Source organism: Salvia hispanica, chromosome 1 (genome assembly GCF_029641045.1).
Source record: "Salvia hispanica isolate PSC_SH4W2 chromosome 1, Shi_PSC_v1, whole genome shotgun sequence".
NCBI classification, from domain to species: Eukaryota; Viridiplantae; Streptophyta; class Magnoliopsida; order Lamiales; family Lamiaceae; genus Salvia; species Salvia hispanica.
The window spans coordinates 63,784,122-63,810,151 of record NC_142692.1 but is presented as its reverse complement, the minus strand read 5'-3'; the positions used below and the strand labels follow the sequence as shown (position 1 = coordinate 63,810,151).

The 26,030-nt window shown below is 36.9% G+C and overlaps 4 protein-coding genes, 2 non-coding genes and 1 pseudogene across 6 annotated transcripts; 3 read left to right on the top strand and 4 right to left on the bottom strand.

Annotated features, from left to right (window-relative positions):
- Positions 1-809: 809 nt before the first annotated feature.
- Positions 810-895, bottom strand: LOC125185799 (small nucleolar RNA snoR114). Its single transcript, XR_007170296.2, has one exon. It is a non-coding gene; the product is annotated as a small nucleolar RNA snoR114 (small nucleolar RNA).
- Positions 896-911: 16 nt separating this feature from the next.
- On the bottom strand, positions 912-982 carry TRNAG-GCC (transfer RNA glycine (anticodon GCC)). The gene has a single exon. It is a non-coding gene; the product is annotated as a tRNA-Gly (tRNA).
- A 3,330-nt stretch (positions 983-4,312) lies between these two features.
- On the top strand, positions 4,313-8,037 carry LOC125222226 (zinc finger CCCH domain-containing protein 17-like). The gene is made up of 3 exons (XM_048124730.2): positions 4,313-4,688; positions 5,741-5,851; positions 6,002-8,037. The coding sequence occupies exons 1-3, from the start codon at positions 4,569-4,571 to the stop codon at positions 7,787-7,789; spliced, it is 2,019 nt and encodes a 672-aa protein (XP_047980687.1). The 5' UTR covers positions 4,313-4,568; the 3' UTR covers positions 7,790-8,037.
- Positions 8,038-10,544: 2,507 nt separating this feature from the next.
- LOC125223023 (protein TOM THREE HOMOLOG 1-like) lies at positions 10,545-15,254 on the bottom strand. The gene is made up of 11 exons (XM_048125972.2): positions 14,827-15,254; positions 14,402-14,492; positions 14,219-14,271; positions 14,042-14,134; positions 13,883-13,954; positions 13,160-13,232; positions 13,037-13,082; positions 12,565-12,628; positions 12,379-12,432; positions 11,513-11,590; positions 10,545-10,935 (listed from the first exon to the last, which is right to left on the bottom strand). The coding sequence occupies exons 1-11, from the start codon at positions 14,989-14,991 to the stop codon at positions 10,843-10,845; spliced, it is 882 nt and encodes a 293-aa protein (XP_047981929.1). The 5' UTR covers positions 14,992-15,254; the 3' UTR covers positions 10,545-10,842.
- Positions 15,255-15,678: 424 nt separating this feature from the next.
- Positions 15,679-18,268, top strand: LOC125218977 (uncharacterized). The gene is made up of 5 exons (XM_048120810.2): positions 15,679-15,867; positions 16,023-16,076; positions 16,497-16,613; positions 17,689-17,856; positions 18,070-18,268. Exons 1-4 carry the CDS (start codon positions 15,763-15,765, stop codon positions 17,812-17,814), a joined length of 402 nt encoding a protein of 133 aa, XP_047976767.1. The 5' UTR covers positions 15,679-15,762; the 3' UTR covers positions 17,815-17,856; positions 18,070-18,268.
- A 700-nt stretch (positions 18,269-18,968) lies between these two features.
- LOC125218104 (uncharacterized) lies at positions 18,969-22,542 on the top strand. Its single transcript, XM_089069438.1, has 2 exons — positions 18,969-19,888; positions 20,506-22,542. The coding sequence occupies exon 1, from the start codon at positions 19,027-19,029 to the stop codon at positions 19,831-19,833; it is 807 nt and encodes a 268-aa protein (XP_088925564.1). The 5' UTR covers positions 18,969-19,026; the 3' UTR covers positions 19,834-19,888; positions 20,506-22,542.
- On the bottom strand, positions 20,755-22,203 carry LOC125220231 (SNW/SKI-interacting protein A pseudogene; annotated as a pseudogene).
- Positions 22,543-26,030: the final 3,488 nt, after the last annotated feature.

Genomic DNA, 26,030 nt, shown 5'->3' with positions numbered 1-26,030 from the left:
CACCGATTTTTGGTATGACTAATTTTCATATCGATACTGTACCTCATTTTCGGTATACCGTACTTCGTACTGAAGTTCGGTATACCTTACTTTTGCGGTATACCTGACTTTCAATATCAATTAAAATAGAAAATAGAGTTTTTAGAATATTATTTATATTTTATAATTTTAAAAATAAATTAAATATAATTTATTCATAATTATATTTATATTTCACAATAGATTTTATAATTTAAAAACATCTAAAATATATTATATATATAATTGTGTTTATATTTTTGTGGTATATACCTTAGTTTACGGAATATACCTTAATTTACAGTATATACCGAATTTCGGTATGCAGCGGTATACCGCGGTATTTGAAAATTCATACCGTTACCTTACCGGAATCTTTCGGTAAGGTATCATACCGTACCAAAAGTCACGGTATACCAGAAATTCAGTATTTTCGGTATTTTTTCGATACGATAAGGCCGGTATTTCGATATTTCAGTATTTTTCCCCAGCCTTATTACACACATATGTGATTTTGTTCAATGCGCACTTGACCTCTTAATTACAAATTGGATTGTGCCTAATGCTATAAGGAATTATAAGAAAGTATTTGAATATACTACTCATTTTACCTTAGTACTAACTTTTTTTAAAAATAATTAATTATGATTGATATTATAATTTAAACAAAATTATCATATCAATCGATGACTCCAAATTAGATATCAAACCAATAAGAACAAATACTATACTTATGTTAGCAAAATAAAAAATTAACTAAATAAATTTATAAAAAAAAATTAAAAATTCAATTGCTCAGATGCACCGGATTTATCTTCTGAAATCAGAAGGCAATGGACCCAACCATCGCTGATGGCGCATAAATTCATCACTGCAACACACATATATTAATATGCACCAGCCGGGAATCGAACCCGGGTCTGTACCGTGGCAGGGTACTATTCTACCACTAGACCACTGGTGCTAGTTGTTTTAAGGCTTCAAGTGATTACAATTTGTTATGCTTACATAATTTTGTCAATCTTTACTTTAGTTTGTTAATTTTGCAGTTATTGGTGATAGTTAGTTTCGCTTTTCCAAATAACAAAGCAAGTATGTGATCAAATTTAGTGTAATTTTAGTTGCGAATAGAAGTGGCGAAACACACGCTCTCCATAAAATCCTATGATAATTTTGTACATAGCCATCATTTTAAGATGTACATGTGTTAAGGCATTTGCATAAAGCTTCAACCATGTTGTCTAAGAGAGTTGGGTTCGTTTGTTGGTCAGTTGCAATATTTCAGTTAGAGTGATGTCAGTGGTGCACGCTTCTTCGAAACGGTTGGTTAGCAACCAATGATTTGAAGAGCTCAACGAGTGGGCAATTCTATTAGGGCATCCACAATGGGGCGGACTATAGCCCGCCCTACGCACTGCCACATCTGCATTTTATCCTCCACCCCTTCCACCTGCAATGCGGCGGACTATAGCCCGCCCTAAGCCCCACTCTAAGCACTTTACTTCTATTTTGTATTTATATAATTTATGCAAATATATCAAGCAAGATAAATAAATAAAAACAACACAATTAAGGCAAATCCTACATTTACTTAATTAAAAAAAAGTTACAAAATTAGAAATTAAAAAAAAAAAAGTGCACTACATATAAAAAAAAAGAGGCTAGTCTAGAGTAGTTTCAACTTGCGGCTGAGGCCATCGATCATCCGCTGGATGCCTTCGATTTGAGCCGGGTTGGTCGCCTGCATCAGGGCGTTGTGCACGTCCAACAACGTCCTATAGTCGGAGGAGGCCACCAAATCCATGTAGGCATGTGACGCAGCCGAAGGCGGGGCCGTGGTCACGCTCGGGGGCGGGTCATGCGGCACAGCAGACGAGGACGTTGCCTTGCCCTTGCCCTTGGCAACCTTGATGCCAGGGGGACGCCGGGAAGACATCGGTGTGCCGGAACTCTCATCCTCCAACACCGGATGGTTGAGGTCCATTGGAGATGCACCACTTTCGCTGCTTGTATAATCACCGAAGGTGCGCTTCGACGCCCTCTTCTTCGCCTCCGTTGATTCGGGGAGCATAACTCCAACGAACTTCTGTTTCTCCTTCAAGAGCGCCCAGGACTGGTAGTGCTTGAAGTCGCCGTACAATAACATGTACGATTGGATTGCTTTGTCGCGCACATCCGCGAGACTCTCGCCGTTGGCCTGCTCCCTCTCGCACTTATCATACTCCCCCGCGAACAAATTGACCTGCTTCTTTATTTGGTTCCAGTGCTTGCGGAGCGGCTCCCGTTGGCGCTTGTAGGCGGTCGGCGGCTTGGACGCGTTGTATTTCTCGGCGATGCGCTCCCAATACGCAGTAATCTTCTGATTGTTGGCGAACACTGGATCCTCCGAAATATCAATCCAACATCTCGTAGAGACGATGGATTCTTCCAGCTAGTAGTTCGTCCTGCCCGGGGCGAACTCTTCATTCACCGTCGTAAGCGGCAACTTCTTTGCCTTGGGCCGCCTCTTCTTGGTCGCGGAGCCCGAGGTGTCGTTGGTGGCGGCGGCGGTGGAGGGAGCTGCAACGGCGGACGCGCGGTCGCGAGATGGGGCCGGTGTGTGGGTGGGAGAAGGCTCCATGTCGGACAGCCCGTACGAGTCCGTGCTGAAATCGGGATTGTACTGGGTGTTGGTGTCGAATGGCAGGTATTCATCGGGTTCTGTACCCAACCATCGTGCACCACCGAACATCGGACTATTCGGACTTGGGTAATCTCTGGGATTCATTTTATTTGAAATGTAGAAAATGTAGTGTGAATTTGAGAGTGAAAGAAGTGAAAAGTGAGAGGTATATATAGGTTTTGAAAATTGAATAAAATTAAATAAATAACCGAAAACGCGTGTGCATCGTCCGCCGCATCGTCCGCGATGCTACAGTGGCGGACGATGCGACAGATGATGGGACATCGTCCGCGCTTCGTCCGCAGACGATGGAGAAGCCATCGTGTGCGATGCCACAATGACGAACGATTGTGTATGACATTAGTGAGTTAATTGAGCTATTTCTCTTAACATTACAAAACATAAAACTCACATAACCCAAATTTGATAGGGCTGAACAAAAAATCTAATGGATTGACTTCATTAACTGAAACTTATCCTTAATACACTAGTCAAACTTTTTTACTTGCTTCTCAATTTGAAAATAAGGTTTTGGTGTTTGTGGCATATGTAGGTGTGGGTAAAAATAACGAAATACATATACATATCGAAAAGTTCGTATCAAAGTTTTGCATACCATGATTTTTGATATGGTATGATAGCTTCGTTACAGTCTCATATACCGCGATAGTCCGTCCCTGAAAAATATGAACTTTCTAATTTTCAAATAGTTTAACGTATACATTACCCTAAATATCATTTTATTTACACACATTATACCATTATAACTACACTATTAATGATGTGTAACTCACTTTCCATTAACACTATTTATACTATCTTTTAACTCTATTCAGTTTACCAATTGAAGTATATATTAAAACTCATGCCGAATCAAAAGTTCACACATTTCAGAGATGGAAAGATTAGTTTTTATTCATACCGAATTTTCAGCATTTCATACCATACATACCTGCGGTTGAAAACTAGTACTATAGACTACATTTAAAAAGCAGCCGAATACAGAAGCTCGATTGGTAGGCATGAAAACTATAAATCCATAAAAAAAAAACTTGTGAATCCTAGAAAGTATGGGCCGTTCCACTATTCACCTGTCGATAGATATGGATCTGCAAACTATATTTTGTGAGAATAGTAATTACGGAAGGTGATTATATCAAACTATTTGTTATCCTATATGTCTAAAAAAAATTACTCCCTCCGTCCCAAGGAAGATGACCCCTTTCTTGAGCGGCACGGGATTTTATGCAAATTTATTTTGTGTGTTGAGAGGAGAGAGTAAAGTAAGAGAGAGAGAATAAAGTAGAGATAAATGTGTTTCCATTTTAAGTAATGGGTCATCATAGTTGGGACAAACTAAAAAGGAAAGTGGGTCATCTTTAATGGGACGGAAGAGTACTTCCCATGTATTCTAAATTTTTATGAGACGGAAGGAATATAATAAACCGAGGGTACTCCATTTCGTTACACGACACCGATCGTAGCATTAATCGATTGATAACAACAAAAATAAAAAATAGAAAACTAATATAGACAATAATTGAATTCAAAATTTTGATGGTGTTTTGGTGTAAATATTGAAAGAGTGAAAAAAGGGAGCAGATGAGATATTATATATAGAACACACATTCATACAAGGCCTGGGCTGTATTTCAATTTTCATCTCATCTCCCTTGTCGTCCTAGCTCACCTTCTCTATCCTCTCCTCTCCCTCACCTTCAAGCAGCGCAATCGTCTTTGGAGGTTGTATTTGATGCCGCAAAAGGGGGCGAAACAGTATTAGGAGGAACCCTACCTCAGACTAGCCGCCTCAACAATTAAAACCCTAGATCCATCAGATTAACATACATATACATATATTTTTTTCGTTGATTTTCGAATCGAAAAGATGGCGACTTCTGCGCCTCAATCTCAATCTCAATCTCAGCCTCCCTCCGCTGAGGAAGAACTGCTCAAGAGGAGCACCGATTGTGTTTACTTTCTTGCTTCGCCTTTAACTTGCAAAAAGGTCCTTTTTCCTTTCCCTGTTTTTTTCCTTTCTGCTATTTTTACAGTGTTTTCTATGTGTATTTTCCGCACTTCCTGTGATTTATTTGAATACGGACAAATTCGATTTTTGTTAATAATTCCACTGAGAATTAGATCTTCCTTGGGGAGGATTGTAATGTTTTTCCGTAGATTCTCGGAATTTATTGAAAGATTAGGGCCTTAATTTAGGATTTATTTTCAAATGTTGGTTAATTTCGGTTAGGATAGTGCTTGTAGTTTGGCCCTGGGAAAATGACGAATTTTGCATACATAAGTTTGATCTCTTTTTTCCTGCATTCATGTCTTTTTCTGTGCGTATCAGAATTTGATGTTATCATTAAAAGTGATGAACTCACAACGTGCTTGGGTTAAGGAAGGTATGGAGGAACGAATGACTAATTCACCTATGAAAATTGTAGATTATGTGTTGCTGTTTTGTTTCTTAGTTTCCTTTCTTGATTAGTGTGAGGAAGGAAGATGAATCATTATGTTGATATGAAGGATAAATTCATTGATTTCTAAGATACTACATTTGCCTTCCATTGGATAAGATTCTGCTGAGCTAGTAGATAAAAACCCATTTTAATCATAAAACCCTCCCTGCAACAATACATCCCTTTGCTGAAAATATTGTTATAGATTATGTTCTGTGTATGCTTGTTGATTGCTTTATATCTTGTAATTTTATCCTTGTGGGAGTTGGGTAAAATTTTGTAAAGATGTATATTATATTCGAAAGCAACTCCTTGCCCAGATTAATTCATGCCAGCCAATTTTTTGATTCTGTAGTCCAGGAATTTTTATCCTTCGTAGTGTTTCTCCTTAGAAAATTTCTTGATGCAATAATTAATTGGAATTTCTTTAATAGGATATGTACCTGTGTTCAGTTCTGAAACAACTGATTTCTTATTGGATTTCAGATTACATTTAAATTCAGTTTTGCGCATTCAAAGTGAGTGATGTGATAATGGCGTTTACCATGGACCAAAATTCCACATCAATGATTTTTATGTATTTGAATTCTTCCTGCAGGGAAGCGAATGTGAGTACCGCCATAGTGATGTTGCACGGATGAATCCAAGGGACTGTTGGTATTGGTTACATGGCAACTGCATGAATCCGAAGTGCGCGTTCCGTCATCCGGTTAGTCTTCTGATATGTGTCTCATATAAACATATTCCTTTTAGTGATAACTTTTCCTGGATGAGCCTGAACTTGATGTATCTAGTATTTTTGTTGATTGTGCTGCTTAATAAGATATCCTTTCTATCTCTGTACTTTTTTTTTCTTCAGCCTCTTGAAGGATTGCTGGGAACCCAAGGGCCTACATCTGCTGGACCCTCTGCACCTGTGCCTCAGGCTGTTACAGGGCCTGCATCACATGGCCAAAATGCCTTTTTCAACAAGCCATCTGCGGCATGCGTATTTTTTCAAAAAGGGCACTGTTTAAAAGGTGATTGGTGCCCATTTCTTCATGCGCCAACTGCCTCAAATACCAAAGCAATACCTGTTCCAGTAACAGGATCTTCTGTTGACTATGCAAATATAAGTAAGCCTTCCAGCGGAGTTGAGAAGCCTTTGCAACAGAAGGTTACACCTATAAATGTAGCCAAATCATTTATTGATGCTGCACGAGTAAAACCACTGCCTGCAGTGGAATCTACTGCTCCTAGATACGAATCTGCTGTAAGCAGGAAAGCTCCACAAACATCAGGGAGTAATGTATTCTCCGGGTACAGGACTGCTACTCCTGTATCTAATGGGCACCCAGGCAGCTGGTCTAATCGTGCTCAGCAATCTCACCTGCTCGATGAACCTGAAAGCATGTACAACAAGGATGCAGAAGAAGTTTCAAGGGAGCCTTCTCCTGGATTTGATGTTCTCGTAGACGATGAGGGAAGAGATTCTGAGTTCTATCCAGGTGAAGATAGATATGGGATGTCGAGAGAACATGAACATGGGAGTGAATATGAAATTAATCGCTCTGCTGACTACAGCCTGATTGCTGCTAAAGATGATGATATTTATCAGGGTCGTCATGGTTATGACTCACTTGAGCACCGTAAGGGACAGTATGCTTGGGAGCAGCACCGAGCTTCCTCTGAAAGGATGTCTGGTGGGTCTTATCATGAAAGGAGGCCATATGGTCGGCAAGAGAATCATGGTCAAGTTGATGAACATGATCTCAGGCACCGTCTAACAAAGCATAAGAAGCCTAATGGTTTAAGATCTGTCATTAATCATGAACATGCCCGCGACATGCATGTAAGAGAGAGAAGCTACTGGGGTTCACATAGGGAGGAGCAACGAAATACCTCGAGGGAGAATTCTCATGGAAGTCGCCTTCGAGGGAGAATACGACTTCCTGAAAGATCGTCTTCTCCAAACAACAGGGATATGATTAGGACTACTGATCGTATCTCCTCACAACCAGGAAGAATCCGTGACAGAATAAAAGGAAGGCCAGAAGAAGCTTCCAATGGTGGTGCAAAGAACTATCCAGGTCCAGACTCAAGAAGAGACTTTGTAGGTGAGAATAACGGTGATTTTGCTAAGCCAAAAAGCCTAGCAGAACTGAAGAACCAGAAAAATGCTGATTCTAGTAGACAGGACGAGACCGGTCAACAATCACTTGGCAAGAGAAAAAATGTGAGTGATTGGCACCAACATAGTGAAAATGATCTTTCATTTGAAGGACCTAAGCCACTACAAGAGATTCTAAAGCGGAAGAAACGCGAAACAAATGGAACTATTGTGGGTATGAATTCATCAGGCACTGAGGGTGTCACAGGGGAGAAAGTCCAGGAAGAAAGAGAGGGTGCAACAGAGGTGCCCAGTACTCAAGTTCAAACGATGGAGGCAGGAGAGGGTAAGCCAGAAGCTGAAGATGGTGAACTTGGTGAGGATCCGGAACCTGAACCCTATGAGCAGAAAGACGGGGAGTCCGATTATGAACAAATGGGCGGGGAGGATTACGCGATGTATGAGGATGGTGAGAATGGAGATGCTGTAGAGGAATACGTTGATGAAGAAGAAGACGATGATGAGTTTGCAAAAAAGATGGGCGTTATGTACTCCTGAAATCCGAGTCTCTTGACGCAGCCTTTTGTCTTGAGAAGTGGCAAGTTTATAATAGACTCTCCTAATTTTGATTTCAGAAGTAGAGTAGTGCCGAATGTACCATTAGAAACCTCCTTTTATTGTGGAGTATTAAACCTCTGGCTGGATCTTTTCTTTTTCCCTTTTTGTAGTTCCTCTATTTACCAGTTAAATTTCTCAGAGTTTATGAAGATGAATAATAGTTGTTGGCATCATGCCTTTTTCTCCCATATTTCTTCTTAGAGTGTCAGTGGTGGCCCTCTTGGGAATGACCAAGCCACCATTTCTTGGGCATGCCCAACCAAGTTGGCCCTACCCTTTGAAAATTTGGCCACTACAGTAGTGGCCTTTCGGGCCACCAATTAAAATTATTTTCTAACATTTTTTGTTAAATTTTAATTTTAGCTATAATGAAAATTATTTGCTTATAATAATTAAAACACATAGTGCATAATTAATATCAAAAAAATTATAACAAAATTTTTGCTGTATTATTTTAAAAGGGAAAATTATACAACGAAAATTTTCGATACAACACTAACAACACAGGGAACCCATATCATGCTGCGTCCCCTCTATGGTTCCAGACCTCTTCAACCAAATCAGCCTGAATCAAGTATTCATTACTGCGTGGTACACCCATCTGCAGGGGATGGGTTGCAATATCGTGACTTGTGCTAGCACGATCTTCCGGTGCCCAGCGCTCTGCAGCAAAGCCTTCATCATCTATTATCATATTGTGCAATATGATACACGCAGTCATGATGTCTGCGACATTATTTTCGTGCCATAGTCGAACCGGGCACCGTATAATGGCGCTTGGCGGACTCCAAAAGCCCGCTCAACATCCTTCCTAGCACCCTCTTATTTTTTTTGCAAAATAGGTCTGCTTCGGCCCAACTGGTTGTTGGATCGTCTTGACAAACACGGTCCAGCGAGGGTATATTCCATCGGCCAAATAGTATGCCATGCTGTACTGCGTGCCATTGGCTACGAATCTGACTTGCGGATCCTCACCTCGGGACTCATCATTGAAGAGATGCGACGATTGTAGAACGTTGATGTCGTTGTTCGACCCAGCGACACCAAAATACACATGCCAGATTCGCAAGCGGTAGTCAGCAACGGCTTCAAGGATCATCGTGGGATGTCGCCCTTTGAAACCAGAAGTGAACTGCCCCTTCCAAGCCACCGGGCAGTTCCTCCACTCCAGTGCATGCAATCGATGTTGCCCAACATCCCTGAAAAATGATGCACAGTCCCGTGCATATTTGTCAGTCTCTGGCATTCATCGGCCGTTGGTTTCCATAGGTACTCCCCTTTGAAGATTTATTTGATACCCTTGCAAAACTGTTCTTAGCGTCTTAAGGGCAGCTGTTTCGCCCATCTGTAGATATTCGTCGAACATGTCAGCAGGCCCGACATAAGCAAGCTGCCTAATTGCCACGGTGCACTCATGATATGCCGACAATCTGGGTCGACCAGTGGCATCATGACGCAAGGTGAAGCACATGTACCGCTGAGACAAACACGTCGCAATATGGATGAAGAGTCGTTGCGACATTTTGAATCGCTGACGAAAAATCTCTGGCGGATAACGGGGGTTATCGCCGAAGTAGTCTTCCATCAACTGCTGGTCGGCCCCGGCATGGTCACGATATCGCTGATGATAGATCGGCCGAGGGACGACCGCTGCCACCGCATCCTCCTCGTCGGCTTCAGCTTGCACTATTGCAACTAGTTCATCGAACTCCTGATCGATCGTTCGTTGAAAACTTTCATCGTCGGAATCCATGTTTTGAAAATAAATTGAAATCAATTGGAAAGAGTGGAGCTTGGTTTGTGGTAAAAAAAATGGAGAAAAAATGATGAACATATATAAAATTTTGAAAAAAAAATAAAAATAAAAATTCGGAGGCCCAAGGGCCGCGGCTCTCAGCCCCTGCAGTGGCGAGCCGCGCCTCGCGTCCAAGGGCCTCGGCCTGGCCGAGAGCTCGGCTCTCTCTCGTCCACCCCCTGGGCCGTCTCCTTCTCTCGCTTCGGTAGTGGGGGGCCGCGCCTGGGCCGACTCCGGGCCAAGGGCCGCGGCCCTCCCACTGTGGACACTCTTACTTAAAGGATCTCTGTGGGAGTATGTTTTTTTTTAAGCCAAAATTTTCAGTTCTAGTTGTGGTTGTGTATAATTGGGAACTACAGTTTGATGTCAAGACCGCATTCTTGCACGGAGGAGATTTGGACGAGAGTGGTGCAAGGCTCATGAATAGTGTTGAACAATGTTTTGAGCAAGGGTAACATTGCTAATGCTCTCAATTTTCTCAACGTAGCTAATTATCTGGAGATGCATGAGCTGATGTTGTTGTACAATAACTTTGTACAAAGAAGCTTGATAAACACCATGGCTAACAAATATACTTACTATAAAATGAAAAGAATTATTATTATTAATTTATTTCATTTATTATTATTATTAGAATTATTATTATTCTGCTAGCAAATTAGCCTCTTCCAAAACAACCACAAACATTCTGTTGTGTACATATATTTACTGGCTGCACAAATAGTTGTGCATTTACCAAAACAGATAGTACAAAGACCAAAATGACGTGGAGTAGTATATTATATCTTGACCACCTCAAGAACATGTCTTGTCAAATATGAATAAAATTGGTCTCTCAAAGAATACTTTCCTAGAAAACCTTATATTATATGTAGAGTAATTAATAATAATTGCATTCGGTAAAGAAAGCTTGAGGCTAAACTCAATAACAAATGAACCAATATAATCAATTGTATTCAACTCGGCTAACAAACACATACACAGAGGGCAAAAGAACAGAGATGACGGATTATGCACTTCTAATTTCAAAAGTACATTTTCCACTTTGACGATTCGAAAGCAAAGAGAGAAATTTTGTAAACTGCGAGTGAGGGGGTTGGATATGGACACAACTTTAAATGATTGATCATCACATTTCTGCTCCAAATTCATCGTATCGCAACCCCTCATATCCAACCATGTCCAGCACTTGGCTTTGTCACCTGATAGGATGATACTGTGTGATCCCACGTTTCGGAGGCAGCTTTCTTAATATGAAGAGCACCAGTGCTGACGGCAATATCTCCACCAGCTGCAAAACCATTTCTTAACCACATCACCCCTTCTACAACACGATCACAATCACAGAACTAAGTAGCATAAGAAGTACTAGTAATTAACAAGAGAGCACATCCACACACTATGATTCAGTCAAACTGGTTTCCTTGAGCATTCAATATATATTCAAGTATCTAAGACTTTCTGGATGAGAAAATAAATCTGAAGATTACATTTCTGTATTTAGACGTAGTACTGCTCAAGTACAACAAGCTTCATTATTTTAAGGAAGATTAATTTTTCATTTTACATATAGTCTTTAGTCCACCAAAATACAAGTGTGTTGTTACTTTAAGGTGCAAGTGCGGGGAAATTGATAAAACAATATTCAAACAACTCTTAAGATAAGGTCTCTATACCAAATTTGTAGTACAATATAGCAGGAAAAATTTCTCAACACCAACCATCTACACCAAAAGAGCCCAGATATAAAGAAACCGAGATAAATCAGATATAATGACAGTTTCACTTATTTTGTTTCAGTTAGGGTATGAGGAGCATGAATGACAAATCAGTAGCAATTCTCAAAATAAAAAGCATCTGAATCCTACCAGATAGTAGATAAAATTCAAGATAGGATGATCCAGAAGATCCAGATCAGCAGCTGGGTCAAATGCATCGAAGCACATCTGTAGGATGTGTCACAATGGAAGAAACAAAGTCAGGAAGCAAACACTGGAATATTTGAGTCAAATCTAAGACTACAATACTATATATAAAGAATATGAACATTTAATATGAAGATTAAAGCACCCAAAACAAGTACACTAACATGTGCATACGTATAGAAGGGTGTATAGCAGATATGAGGGACAATATAGAGTTATTCTATTAAGCATCCTAGAGCACAAGAATATCACAGCCCTCTGTCCAGAGACATCAGCCACACCATTTAAGACCAGAATTTAAGGTAACTTCTAAAATGGGAAAGACATTTGGCTATTTCCAAATATATTATTACTTTGTGAAATACAACTCTCTGTACTATGTGATCTACATGCATCTGTAAAGCATAAGTAGAATTTCGGGGACAACAAGCCATTTTTATCTATCTTGGTGATTTCCGTTGAACTTATTTGGGGTTAATTGCCGGAAATAACACAATGCTTCTGAACTTGAAATTTATCATACCTTTAGTTAACTACCTAGATGGGGTTGAGTTCAGGAATGATTTGCAAATCAAATTTCTTTGAAACGGCTTTATTATCAATTTCAGAATATCTTACATAACCCTCAAAATAAAAACGGAGTTATCTTCATGACCAATAAACAATTTACCGAATGAACTAATAAGGATTTTCAAAGTCAAAATGACTAGAAGTCTAGAACACAAACCAAAGTATATCATTTCACAAGTTGGACTAAACACAAAACAAGCAAATAGCAATCTGAATCTAAAGAGTAGGATAGGACTTACCATAATGCATCGAACCAGAAAACACACAAAACAAATTGTGGTTACATAGCCAACCTGGGTGAGCAAGAGAGAGGAGTAAGGGAGAATTAGAACATGGACAACCAAATAAGAAAACCCCACAAGAAAAAGAAACTTAAAAATCTCCTAAATAAATCAACCACCACCAGTCCATACTCCACACCATACCTCCTGTAGTTTCTTGCGGCGTCCTTTTGACTCCACGGGGAATCGTTGTAGCATTAAGAATAACCTTCACAAAGAAGACATCAGGTTCAGGTTCAACATGAATCCACAAAATATTACTACAAGTAGAAGAAACTATATGAACATTTTTCATAACCCAAAACTAACCGCACATGAATGAAATACAAATTAGGTTCAAAATAAACTTTGTAAACCAGATTCCGGGGAGAAAATATGCAGACAACATTTGAGAATTTTATAAAACGACTCTGCACTACAATTATAGAATCTTGCAAAGTTATACCGACCAATTTTATCGCAGGCACTAGCGTCAACAGGTTGACACTATAAATCATACCCTCCCCCCTCTTACAGTTTAGACAAGGTTGTCATTAGTTCAAGTAGTTAAGGGGTTAAAATTATTGCATAAGTCTGACTATAGTACAAATCAATTGTCTAAGGGAGGAAAATATACCTTCCACCATAGAGAAGAAACCCCAGGGCAGCAAATAAAGAAATACCTGCACATTTCAGGTTCCTCAAACAAAATGAAAAAAAAAAAAAACTTATGCATGTAGACAAGATTAATGTAATGAACCTGCAAAGAACATCTTGGATAAAACTACCACTACATGTACAGGCTTCCACCATAGAGCCAACCATAGGATCATCTGCAACAAATTACAAGAGAGGTCATTTGAGAAAATATGTTCTTTATGAAATGCATGAATTTGAAACAGCCAGCACCCTACCGATTTACTAAGGTCTAAGATAGCTTATATTTTAGGTGTTGCAACTTGCAAACACAATCAATATCTTTTAATCGAAATCCATCGTCATAGCACAGGGTGTACATCAAGGGAGAATGACTTCCCACAAGAGTAGAAACTGGAATTTGCCAATCTTTCAGAATATAATGGTTCTATAAATAAAGAAATTGTATAAAAAATTTGCACCCAAAGAGTGATATCATTGTCTAAGAGAAAATAGTATAAATGCATTCAAGAAATGTGGTTTTAGATAGGTCATAGGTGGAACATAAACAAGAGCAGGTTCAGTACACTCACTACAACAACTCACAAACAAAGAACCTTTATGATTACTCGAATAAATTCCTCTCCAGAACAGATCTAATTAATGAACTTCATCTGATCTAGGCGTTCATTTCTAAAGCAGCCCATTCTAAAAATCAAAGAACCCTGTCACATGACAATGCATCTTTGTATAGAAGTATAGAATAATACATTTAATGAACTTAAAAATGATCACATGATCCTATCATCTACCTCACACGAGATTAAAAATGGGCAAGATTGTTCACCTGAATGAAATAAACAACACCATTCACTGTGTAAAAGGTGGGCCTCAGACCGTCCGTAGATACAGCACGAGCCTGCCATATTTTGAAAGTAAATATTTTGCCAAAATAGGATATCACAGTCAAAGAAAGAAAATCATAATGAAAGGATCTAGGTTGAACCTGATAGTATATTTCTGCCCAGAACAGTACAAGCAGCGCATACGTCGTGAAAAACGCAAGACTTGGCAAATCAAGCAACACATGATGTGTAATCTTCCCAACAAAACAAATCAATCAGAACATCTTATATTATTACTCCAACATTAAAGAGATAAAAGAAGGGAATACAATCGATACCTCCGGATCCAACTTCTGAACGTCCCGACGAAATACAAACACTAGGCAGCGAACTAACAAACAACAAAACTTAATAATTATTTACATGACAAGGAACTAAGAAACTATAAAAGAACATTCGGCAGGTGAGGTAAAAATTGCATCTGAAACAGGAAGTTCAAACTAAATGCACATGATACACACCTCCATTGACTAAGAAATTTAGAAAATGGAATACTTTCTGAGTCGTCCAACCATACTCGGGTACTCTCAACTGTATCCTAACCAGTTGCACCTAGTACAAGGAAATGCAAATAACAAAATCAATTCAATTAACTGCCAACAAGATATTTCTTCATAAGCTAGCAAACTTGGAAGATTCTACAAATATAATTAAAAAAACAATGACATCGAATGAGAAGTATTCCCACGAGGACAAATTCCAATATAATGAAAAGTATACCATAAAGATCAAAAATTTAACTTCGACAAGGAAGAGTTGGATTTATGGGTAAAAAAATCATTCCGCACTATTTATTTGAATTTATCCTGGAAAAGCCAAAGCTTGATAAAAATTAACGTCGATGCAAAACAAAATCAAATCAAATCAAAAGGGCGTGAATAGTTACAAGAGCAACAATGGCGACGATCCCATAAAGCGCAGCGAGAACATGGAAAATACGGTCTTGCCAAGCGGCAGAGTGATTGACTATGTCCCACCAATTCGTGGCGGCCTTGAGGTGGAGCGCCACGACGGCCTCCTCCGCCGAAAGGCCAAAAAGCCCCGCCACCATATCAGCAGGCCGGCCAATCAGAGAATTAGGATTGAGAAAAATTGGTCCAAAAAAAAACCAGAAATTGGGGGTTAATTGGAAATGCGGTGAGGGAAGGAAGGGCGGAGAAGAAAGTATATGCGATGCGTAAACACGTGGATGCGTGTTGGATTTACAATTTACAATTACAAGGGAAGGAGAGAATGGATTGTGTTTTGCCAATCAAAACCAAATAAATCTCGAGACTTCGATCACCCTTCCTTCCTACCGCTTGCCTCTATTTAAATTATGTAAACTTCGAAATTTCTAAATTTTTCCAATATAACTAGTAGTATATAAATCAATCAAATTAAAATTAATATATATTTCAATCTGCATATAATAAATCATGAGAAAATAATACGCGTGATAAGATTCTTTCCATTAATATTTTTTATCTAAATAATTCAGTTTAGAATTTTTTATTCCATAAACAATTTCGATCAATAATTTTTTATGTTATGAATAGCTCCAATTTAGAATTTTGACAATCTAATTTCTCGAATTAATGATAAATTTTACGAGTATGAAATAGTGTACTGTATATATATTGCGCATAGAATTACACAGCTAAGCAAACAATAAATAAATAAATAATGCTAGTACTAAAATTTATGTTTTTATATTTTTTGTATTTTATCTTCGAGTATTTCAGAAATTAAAAAAGGAACATATTGAGTTAGCTTCAATTTGGGGATACATATTTCGTATCGTTGTTAATAGGTTTTCTCTAGCTTAACTAACACAACGGCAATGGCGGTTGATGATGATTGTTCTGCGGGATTGGGTACGACTAGGGCTTCGCATCTGCGCACTTCTGCTTCCACCCCCATAGATTCCTCAAATATTGGCTTTCAGGTCTGAAATTACCTCTGTTTCCTCTTCTCCCTTACCAAATACTACTCCTACTTTTCTTACTTCCAATTTTACTTTCGTCTGATTTGATTCAGTTGTATGTGTTTTATTTTTATTCGTTGTAGTTTTTCCTCACATGAATTTTTTGGCTATTTCAGTTGTTAAAGAAGCAAGGATGGAAAGAAGGAACTGGTCTTGGTGTTTCCGAACAGGTTTGTGTTTCTAAATTCTAATCACTATCTATCCAGTGTTTTTCTTTATGTCATATTTTTATGATCCACTAAAGTTAATGTTTTGTTATTGATGGATTTGAGTTCCCAAAATTTGTGAGGAAACAGAAAAGTACTCTTTTTTAGGGATTCTGATGCTTGTGAGATCTTATGTGCAAAACAGAGATAATTTTGGAAATTTGGAAACTGCAATTAGTTTGAAAAGTCATACTACTAAATGTTAAGCAGCGTTTTTATGTGGCATATATTGCAGTCATGGGTAGTTTGTCTTCCATGGTCATCAAAGAATGTAACACTTTGGCCCTGCTATTCGAAACCATTTTGCATTGCACATGTAGTTTTAAGATATTATACCTCTTTGCTAGTGTACTTGGTGTTGATAGACGTCCTTAATTAACACAGGGCAGGCTGGAGCCAATAGCAACTGCTGTCAAGAAAAACAAAAGAGGTGTGGGAGCAGAAGAGGCAAAAGTTCAAATCAAGAAATCAAAAGTTAAGAAGGATAAGGATGATCCGGAAGTAAGTAATGAATTTCTGTTTGGAAGATCAATTGATTTTTTTGGTGTACTTTCAGCTACATGGTACTCCTGTTTAACTGTTGTAGCACGTGTATGTTATTTTTCGTTAGGTTATGTTTTGTGCGGTACGATCATATACTATTCAAACTGCAGCAGGTTGATGAAATGGAAGAAACTTTCAAGTTGCTAGAATATTTGTTCAGTAGAATTGCAAATCTATTTAGATTTGTATGCGAAAATTCGTAATAATTGTTGACGAAACCTTACTTCAGGGTTTCAATTGTCAAAATAAATGAGAGCTTAGAAGTGACTGAACTGAAGTATCCTTTGAAACTTAAATGATAATGACATAGATAAAACCTTTAATCAACAACTAATAATTTTGATACTGGACATAATCACAAAGAACAGTGTTAATGAGATGAATAATGCTATAGAACTTGTTTTGAAGACGTTAGAATATACCTAACAATCTTGAAAAGGGTTTTTTCTCAAGCTTTCGGAGATGTCTTTATGAGCAGTATAGAACTACCAGAAAATTGTATCATATTGTGAAAACACTTCAATTATTTGGATTCCTTATTCCCTAAATGCATCAGGACAACCAACAACTAGGAGTACTAGAGCTAGGGAGAGTTGAATAAGGATGGATTTGTGATTGTTGTATTGTGGGACAGTCAGTTTCCACATATTTGCATGGCATCAGCATTATGTAATAGTTGATTGACTGTGTGATCATTGAATCTGCATGTTGTAGTCTCTGATTTATCTACTACGACAAAATATCAATGTAAAAACTCTAGGTAATGCCTAATAGTGAAAGGTCCTGATATGCAAAATATTAAGTTGCTTGGCATAAGCAGATGCAATGGAACCAGAATCAAGTTCAAATGATAAAACCTGGCAAATGTATAATGGTGTTTTTCCAAAATGTTTATTTAAGGAAGTACTCCGTATAATTTTGATCTTTGGAGTCCATCATGGTGTTTGCTACGGTAGTTGAGAACTTGTGATCATTGCTTGCATTCACTAGGATTAGTAAATATCCCTATTCTCTAACCAGTTCATCTTTTCAGTCACCTAAGATTAAAGTAAGAGGCGCCTCAAAGAAGATAAGGAAGGTTCAAGAGTTTGAAAAGAAGATGCAAGAAAAGGAATTTGATCGGGATTTCTTCAGGATGTTCTGGCCAGATAACGTCTGAACATTTGTTTGTCTCAGGAGTCAGGAAATTGATCTGGAAAAGGTACTTCAGGAATCCATGATATTGGCATTTCTGTTCTGTCCAATGACAGTCGTGAAAGTGCTATTATGAGTTATGGTTTAGCAGCAGGCCTTCATTGTTATCTGAAGCTTTCCTTCCAATCGAAAGTTATTTCTTTTACCGTGTAACTGGCTCTCACCGCAGTTCTCACATAATGTAAAATGAGTGAGAAAATTGGTTCATTATTTTTTCCAGGTAATTCTGAAAATCAGTGTAGAGTTGGCGTATGTCCTCTCCTTTACTAGTAAATGTTATGCAGTGGCTTTTTTGTGGACAGCTCATGAAGGAAAAATAGTGTATATGTATATTGCAAAAAAAGAGGTAACAATGGGGAACACTAATTCTTCATTTGTCGAGTCTGTAGAAATTAATTATGAATACATTTTAACTTCAATTTTTGTTGTGACACAATACTTGTGCTAGATGGTTTTATAGATATCATAGATTGTCATTTTGGACCTAAATTCATATCCAGGGATATAATTTTAATACTGTCATCGGTGTTTGATACAGTTTGGACTCTAATCTTGATCCATATGAAAAGACTTAACTACTTATTTTTAAGCATAATTTAAAGGTGTAAGATACACAAACTTTAATAACTGAAGCGATTGGTTGATTAACTGATTCGATCCTCCAGATGATTTAAGGTTTGGTTTCTATACTCAATGATTGATTATTAACCGATTGGTTAGTATAAGAACCTATAACCGATCAAATATTATAAGAACCGAGTAACTAAAACTCATACACAACTCATTGTGTACTAAAACTCATACACAACTCATTGTGTATGAGTTGATTAAAAAAAATCGCTCTTATTCGTGGGGTATCTATTTGTAAGATTATACTTGTACGTAAAAATTTAAAATGAAAATTAAGTTTTGAAATATAGAAATAAAAATAAATTTTAGAACCGAAAATTGACGAACCCGAAAGTGAAATTAAATTAAAAATCTCTGAATGGATTTTCGATCTCATGACAACCGAAAATATTCTATACAGTTATCCGAGAACCAATGAACCGAATTACAGTCCTACTTAAAATGGGCAAAAATGTGGAAGTCATAGACCCCAAGGACCAGTTGAAAAAAATACAGACTATAAATCTATCCTATTATTTCCAAGCGCTCGAAGCCCACTGTCTGCTTCATGGCCGCACCTTCGAGAGAGAGAATCAACGAGGACGGCGTCCGAAAAGCCACGAACGCCCTCCTCAAGTGGAAGAAGAAGTCACTCCTCTCACATTCCCACGACGGAAACGCCGCTAACGAAGAAGAGGCCGACGATTTCATCTACCTCTCCGTAACCCTAAAAAAAGTCCCGCCGCGAAACCTCTCCGCCGCTCCCCACCAAATCCTCCTCCGCCGCTCGCTCCTTTCACAAGACTACACCGCCTCGAACATCTGCCTCATCGTCGACGGGAAGAGAATCACCGCCGAATCGGCGCAGAAGATTCTGCTCGCCAAGGGCATCCCCTTCGTAAAAAAGGTGTTCAAGCTGGGGAAATTGAAATCCGATTACGATTCCTTCGAATCGAAGAAGAAACTCTTCGATTCGTTCGACTTGTTTCTGGCTGACAAAAGCGTGGAGGCGGTGCTGCCGAAGGTGCTGGGGAGGGTGTTTTATAAGAAGAGGAAGAAGATTCCTGTGGCGGTGGATTTGAGGGGCGATTGGAAGGAGGAGTTGGAGAGGGCGTGCAGGTCGAGTTTGTGGTGCTTGAGCGGCGGGACTTGCAGCTCGGTGCGAGTGGGGAGATTGGGGGAGATGGAGAGTGGGGAGATTGTGGAGAATGTGTTGGATGCTGTTGATGGTGTGGTTGGTATTCTTCCGAGAAAATGGGGTGGGATTAGGTGTTTGCATTTGAAGTTATCGGATTCATTGGCATTGCCTATTTATGAGGATGAGGTCTCAGTCTCTGATGGGAAATTGGGATCTTCTTTGGTGAAGAGGAAATAGTTTGGTGATTTTATTCAGTTGCAAGTTTTGGCCAAGATTAGTCTCTGATTGATGAGTAAGTTAGTTGCATATGTTTACCAGTTTTGAACTTTTGTTGGCTTTGATGAATGGCGATTCTTGTTTGTTCTTGTCAAAGTTTGATTTTGTGGCTGGTTGACATAATTAATACTATGAATTGATGTTGGAGGAAAGATTGTGTCTTGATTTGAATTCTGGGATTATAAATTCTTGAAACATGAGAGGTAATTGGGACTAGGGTTGCTGTTGAAGAAAATCTAGGAAAGAGTGCTCTTGAACATGTAGAAGCTGATATGTTTGATTTAAGGTCAAATTGCAAATTCCACATCATAATTTTGACATTTTTCTCATTTATTTGTGTGAGGATGCTATTCTGCATGACTTGAGGCTGAAATCTGTTAATTTTTTGCAACAAAAATCATTGCTTTTAGTATGACAAACTAATTCAATGAAATTGGAGATAGATTGAAAGTATACCCTCGATATAATTGGTATCGTTTGAACTAATCTTGTTTGAATCAGACTAAATCAATGAAACTGGAGAAATTCTGATCAGTTTATAAAAACTCAACAATCATTAAAAAAAAATTTACTCTTACCATTGTACTTAGTACTTATCATCTTAATTTCTTGTATTTTTTTAAATGATTTCAGGCGATGCTCATCATATAACCTTCAAACTAGAACTGTCGATGGACTAGAGAAAATGACAACTTTGATATAGTCAAATATACATGGGATAAACGATGTAGAGGCAACAAAATTATCTATATACTTGATCGAGGATAATCAAAACACAAATACTTATGAGCAAACAAGCTGCAGCAAAACAGTCGTATAAAGAGAGGGTTTGGTCAAAATAAGCTTTCAAGCTTGGACATAAGGTAAAGGTAATCTACCTCCTCAGGGTAGATCTTTGTCTGAGCCATCTCGCTTGGATCCGCCACTCTCCTTCATCCTGACCTCCTTCAAGAATTCGTCAAGACCAAAAGGATCTTGTTCCTTGTCAAACTCAACAGGCCCGTCTCTAGGGCCAGACCGCTCGGATGTACCAGTGAACGCCCTGTCAACCTTGATGCATATTATCTTATCAAGCTGTTCATCAGCACCACCATACATCTCATCATCGCGGTCTTTCTTAGGCTTGAACAGAGTAGTCAAAGCAGATTGAGCAGTAAACAGGCCCTTGTCGTAGATGTTGTAGGCGTCATCCGTGCCAGAACCAAAACCCGAATCCATCCCTTTCTCCTGGTTGAAGAGCCTCTGATCATACATAACTTCACCCCCTTTTGCACCAGTGTTGGCCATCCCAAGAGCCACTTTCTCAGTGATATCACGGTCTCTATCCCGGCTTATCTTCCCCTTCTTCCTCGCGCCACCATCTTTCGCCTCCAGTCTTCTTTCCCTCACTCTCTCTCTTTGCCGTGTCAATCTTTCCTCTTTCTTATCTTCTGTTTCCTTGGGGCCATCTCTATCCCTTTCACACACCACAATCATATCACCATCATCAGCAGAAGCTACTCCACTTTTCTTAATTCTAGCCTTCTGTGCCAACATCCGTAGTTCCATAACTTTCTTCTCCTTTTCCTTCATCACCATCTCCTTTTGAACCTTTGAACGCGCTGCAACAGCCTCTCTAGCTTTCTGTTCTCCAACATACAGAGCCTCGGATAACTTAGCATGATTATCACTAATCCGAACCTCCTGCAGCCCACTGCCATCAGCAGCCATCCGTTTGTCGAGAGGAATCACATAACCTTTAGAATTCTTCCAGTTAGATATGCAAGGTGGGATTTTCCACTCCTGTTGGTCCTTCACAGTCACGGGCCGAGGGGGGGAATGCATGACGGGGACTGGTGGAGAACCCGAACCTCTCGGAATTCTCTTGTGCTTGAACTTGGGAGGCGCCAAAGGATCTACCGCCATTCCCAACACGCGAATGATTCTCCCATTAGCACAAGCCGACTGCTGAGACGGCTTATACCTGATGAACTTAGATTCCGCAGCATTCAACCTAACATTCACAATCTGCTCTAATGCAGCATTGGTTTGCTGTGTTGTCTCATCAATCTCCCTCTGCTTCTCATCAAGATCCATGCCATCCTCTTTCGCAACATCCTTGGCAAAGACTGGAACAAGATCCGAGTGCTGAGAATACACAATCTTCTTCGCATTCTCATCCTGACTCAACGAATTTGCATAATCAATCCTCCCAATCCCAAATAGATACTGCGCGTAGTGAATCTCAGGAAAAGCCCCTCCATCCCCAAAATCCACAGGCTTCGACGGCTTAAACCCTGCCCGTTTCATATAAGGAGGCACTGAATTAGCCGAATTATTGAACTCCACCATAATTTATGATCAAGGTTCGATTCGATTCGATCAACGATAAACAAATGGAGTAGAAATTTTTCGAACGATCAAATCAATCGCAAATTGAAAAAAAAAAAACTACTCAAAATCGCGGAGAGGAGAAACAAGTTTGGACTTTGGAAGCGTAATGAATTATAATACATTGCGTCTCAATTTATAACCCACCATAATTTACAATTCCCGTAAGGAAAGAAAGGATCGAATATGGAAATATATCAATACAGTATATTTTTTCCCTTTACATGCTTAGTTTCCATATGTAACTTTAATAAACAATGAACTACTGGTGTATCTTGATCTCTTACTTTTCCACATAAACGATATTTGATCTTTATTTTCTATCAGTTTTGATACATATTAATCACATTTTTAGTACCTAATATAATTTTACTCTAAACAAATACTACATATTTCCATTTGTGTCATAAATAATATTTTTAGCATAAACAAAACTAGTACTCCCTCCGTCCCAAGGTATTAGACCAACTTTCTTTTTTGGGATGTCCCAACATATTAGACTCATTTCTTTTTTTAGCAAAAAGCATCTATCTTATTTTATTCTCCACCTACTTTTTTCTCTCTTCTATCCCCTACTTTTTCCCTCTCTCATACTTTACTCTCTCCACTTTAACAATTTAAATATCAATTCCTTAAATCATGTGCCCAAAAGAAGTGAGTCTAATACTCCGGGACGGAGGGAGTACCAAAAGTGATATTATAATATTATAATATTTCACTCATTCTCCTCACTCTTTATACTATTATTATTAATCAATATTCATATTATTATTTTAATATTATAAATTAATAGTTAATTTATTTTTTAATATAATTCAAATATAATTACAGTTATAATTGTATTTAATTATTATAATATAATACACTACTAGCAGTAATTAATAAATAATTATAGTATAATTATTTAAATTATGAATCATATAATATAATAATAATAATAATAATTATTATTATTATTATTATTTTATATTAAATTAATAACTAAATAGTCTTGATAAAAATTTAAAATTGTGAATTGTATTCATAATGTCATAAAGAGTTGAATATTTTTGGTTAGGTGTTTCAACCCTAAAATGAGTATTAAATAATTTAATAAAAAATATTCAATTGATTTAATTACTTTAAATAATTAATTCAATAAGGCGTTTTGTTCTTGATTTATGTTGTGAATGCAATTAGATGTATGTATAAAACATTAAAAATAAAGTAGAGAAAGGAAAAAAGAGGAAACATAAACTAAGGAGAAAAAAGAAATGAAGATAAAATACTAAAAAGAAAGATAAAAATGAAAAAAAAAGAAAGAAGAAAAAACTAAAGAAGAAAAAAAGAAATAAGAGGGGAAGAAAAAAAATCACATCTTTGGTACTATTTAAATTGAAATTTTCAAAAATATCCTCCATAACAAAAAAATCACATATTTGGTACCTAAGGTTATTTTGGTCATGGGTTACCAAAAACAATATAAAATAAAAATTAGATATCATCTATGTGCGAAAGTGAAAGATCATGTACCAATTATGTAGTTCACTCTTTAATAAAAGGTAAAGAAATGGATTATGGAATATAGATCTTACTTCTATTTATTAATTTTAGGCAAAACACATCCTTAAGACTTTAGATTGTTTATTTTAATAGATCTTTATATAATTTTTTCGTTTTAATAAGTCCTTGCACTTTTATATTCGATACATTTCAATCCTTATTTAACAGAACTGTTAACATTTCCGTTATAATATAACACATCATATATTAATTATTTAAATATATTCCACCTAATATCCTAATTAGAAAATATCAACATAACATAAATATATATAAAAAGGCAAAAGCAAAAACAAAAGTAATACTATCATTTGAACCAAATAGTATTAAATTAATTAATATTCAAACTTTAATTAAATAACCTATGCATATATCACTCTTCTTTAATGAGTTCCAACTCTTACAATCAAACAACAAATTTCTTCGTCTTATTGCGCCAGTTTAGGTTTTATTTATAATTTTTTGTTTGTCTTTTTTTATAGTTATGTTATGTTGATATTTCCTAACTAGGATATATCTAAATAATGAATATATGACGTGTTACTTTATAATGAAAAAGGTTAACGGTTTCGTTAAATAAGGATTGGAATATATCGAATATAAAAGTAGAACGACTTACTAAAATGAAAAAATTGTACTAGGATTTATTGAAATAAACAATCAAAATACAAGGAACTAATAAGGATGTGTTTTGCCTTAATTTTATAACAAAATACCAATAGGAGAAGCTAGTGGTATATGAAATTCATTTAAAATAGTAAAAATAAAAATAAAATAGTTATTTATAGATAAACGAAAAAGAAAATATGATATAATTATATGTAGACGGGCCTGTTATATCTCACATTCTCATTTTGAAATATCCCTTTCACTTTACTTTTGTTATTTTATATAATAAACCTCAAAATAGAATGTTTTGTTCAAATTTTTTTAGTACTAAGTTAATATATTAAAATATGACATGTTATATCGAAGCCAATTTCTTTTATTTTTCTTAAAATTTATATCGAAGCATTATGTGACATGTTATAAAGTATGGAGAAAGTATAAATTAATCATATATACTACGTCCATAAGGGGAGTAATCAATTGCTAACTAGTAATTAGCAATTGCAAACTAAGACTAAATCTTAGCCATTAGATTTGCAGATCTAGTGGTTGAAATAATGCCACATGGATTATATTTTTAATTAAAAAAATTAATAAATAAAATTAGAGGGTATTAATGTCAATTCCCTCTCATTAAAATCATCTTAAAACTTTAAATTTACGTAACTATCTCGATTTAAATTATTTTTCGCAAAAAATATAGCAAATTAAAGATAATTTTATAAGGATTCCAACGAGATCTCAATTGCATATGTTCCGACGACGTTCAGATGATGAAATTTGATATTTTTTATTTTAGTTTTCGTAAATGTTGATAACCAGATTTTTATCAACAAATACATCAAAAAATCTCAATAAAACCATTAAAAACTATTAATGAATATGTGTTGATATTTTCTTGTACTAGTGTTGTATTCTTATGTCATATTGTTGATATTTGTAATACACTATGTTGATATAAAAAAAAACTCACGAAAATTATCATATGATAACATAATGAAGATATTACCATTTTGTTGATATTTTGTCTACTATTTATTGAGATTCGTAAGAATTAATCTCATCCACTCATTTTAAAATCTAAGGGTGTAGATTTGGCCTTGATTTTGGATTAGGGTGCTATAAGCATTAGAATATGACCCTCGTGCATAATAACTAGAAAAATACATATTAATAACTAGGGGAGTGATCAATTGCTAACTAATTAGCCATCCCAAACTAAGACTAAATCTTAACCATTAGATTAGAAGATCTAGTGGTTGAAATAATGTCACATGGATTATATTTTTAATTAAGAAAATTAATAAATAAAATTAGAGGATATTAATGTCAATTCCCTCTCATTAAAATTATCTTAAAACTTTAAATTTATGTAACTCTCTCGATTTAAATTATTTTTTCGCAAAAAATATATCAAATTAAAGATAATTTTATAAGGATTCCAACGAGATCTCAATTGCATATGTTCCGACGACGTTCGGATGATGAAATTTGATATTTTTTTATTTTAGTTTTCGTAAATGTTAATAACCAGATTTTTATCAACAAATACATCAAAAAATCTCAATAAAACCATGTAAAAATCTCAATAAATATGTGTTGATATTTTCTTGTATAAGTGTTGATATTCTTATGTC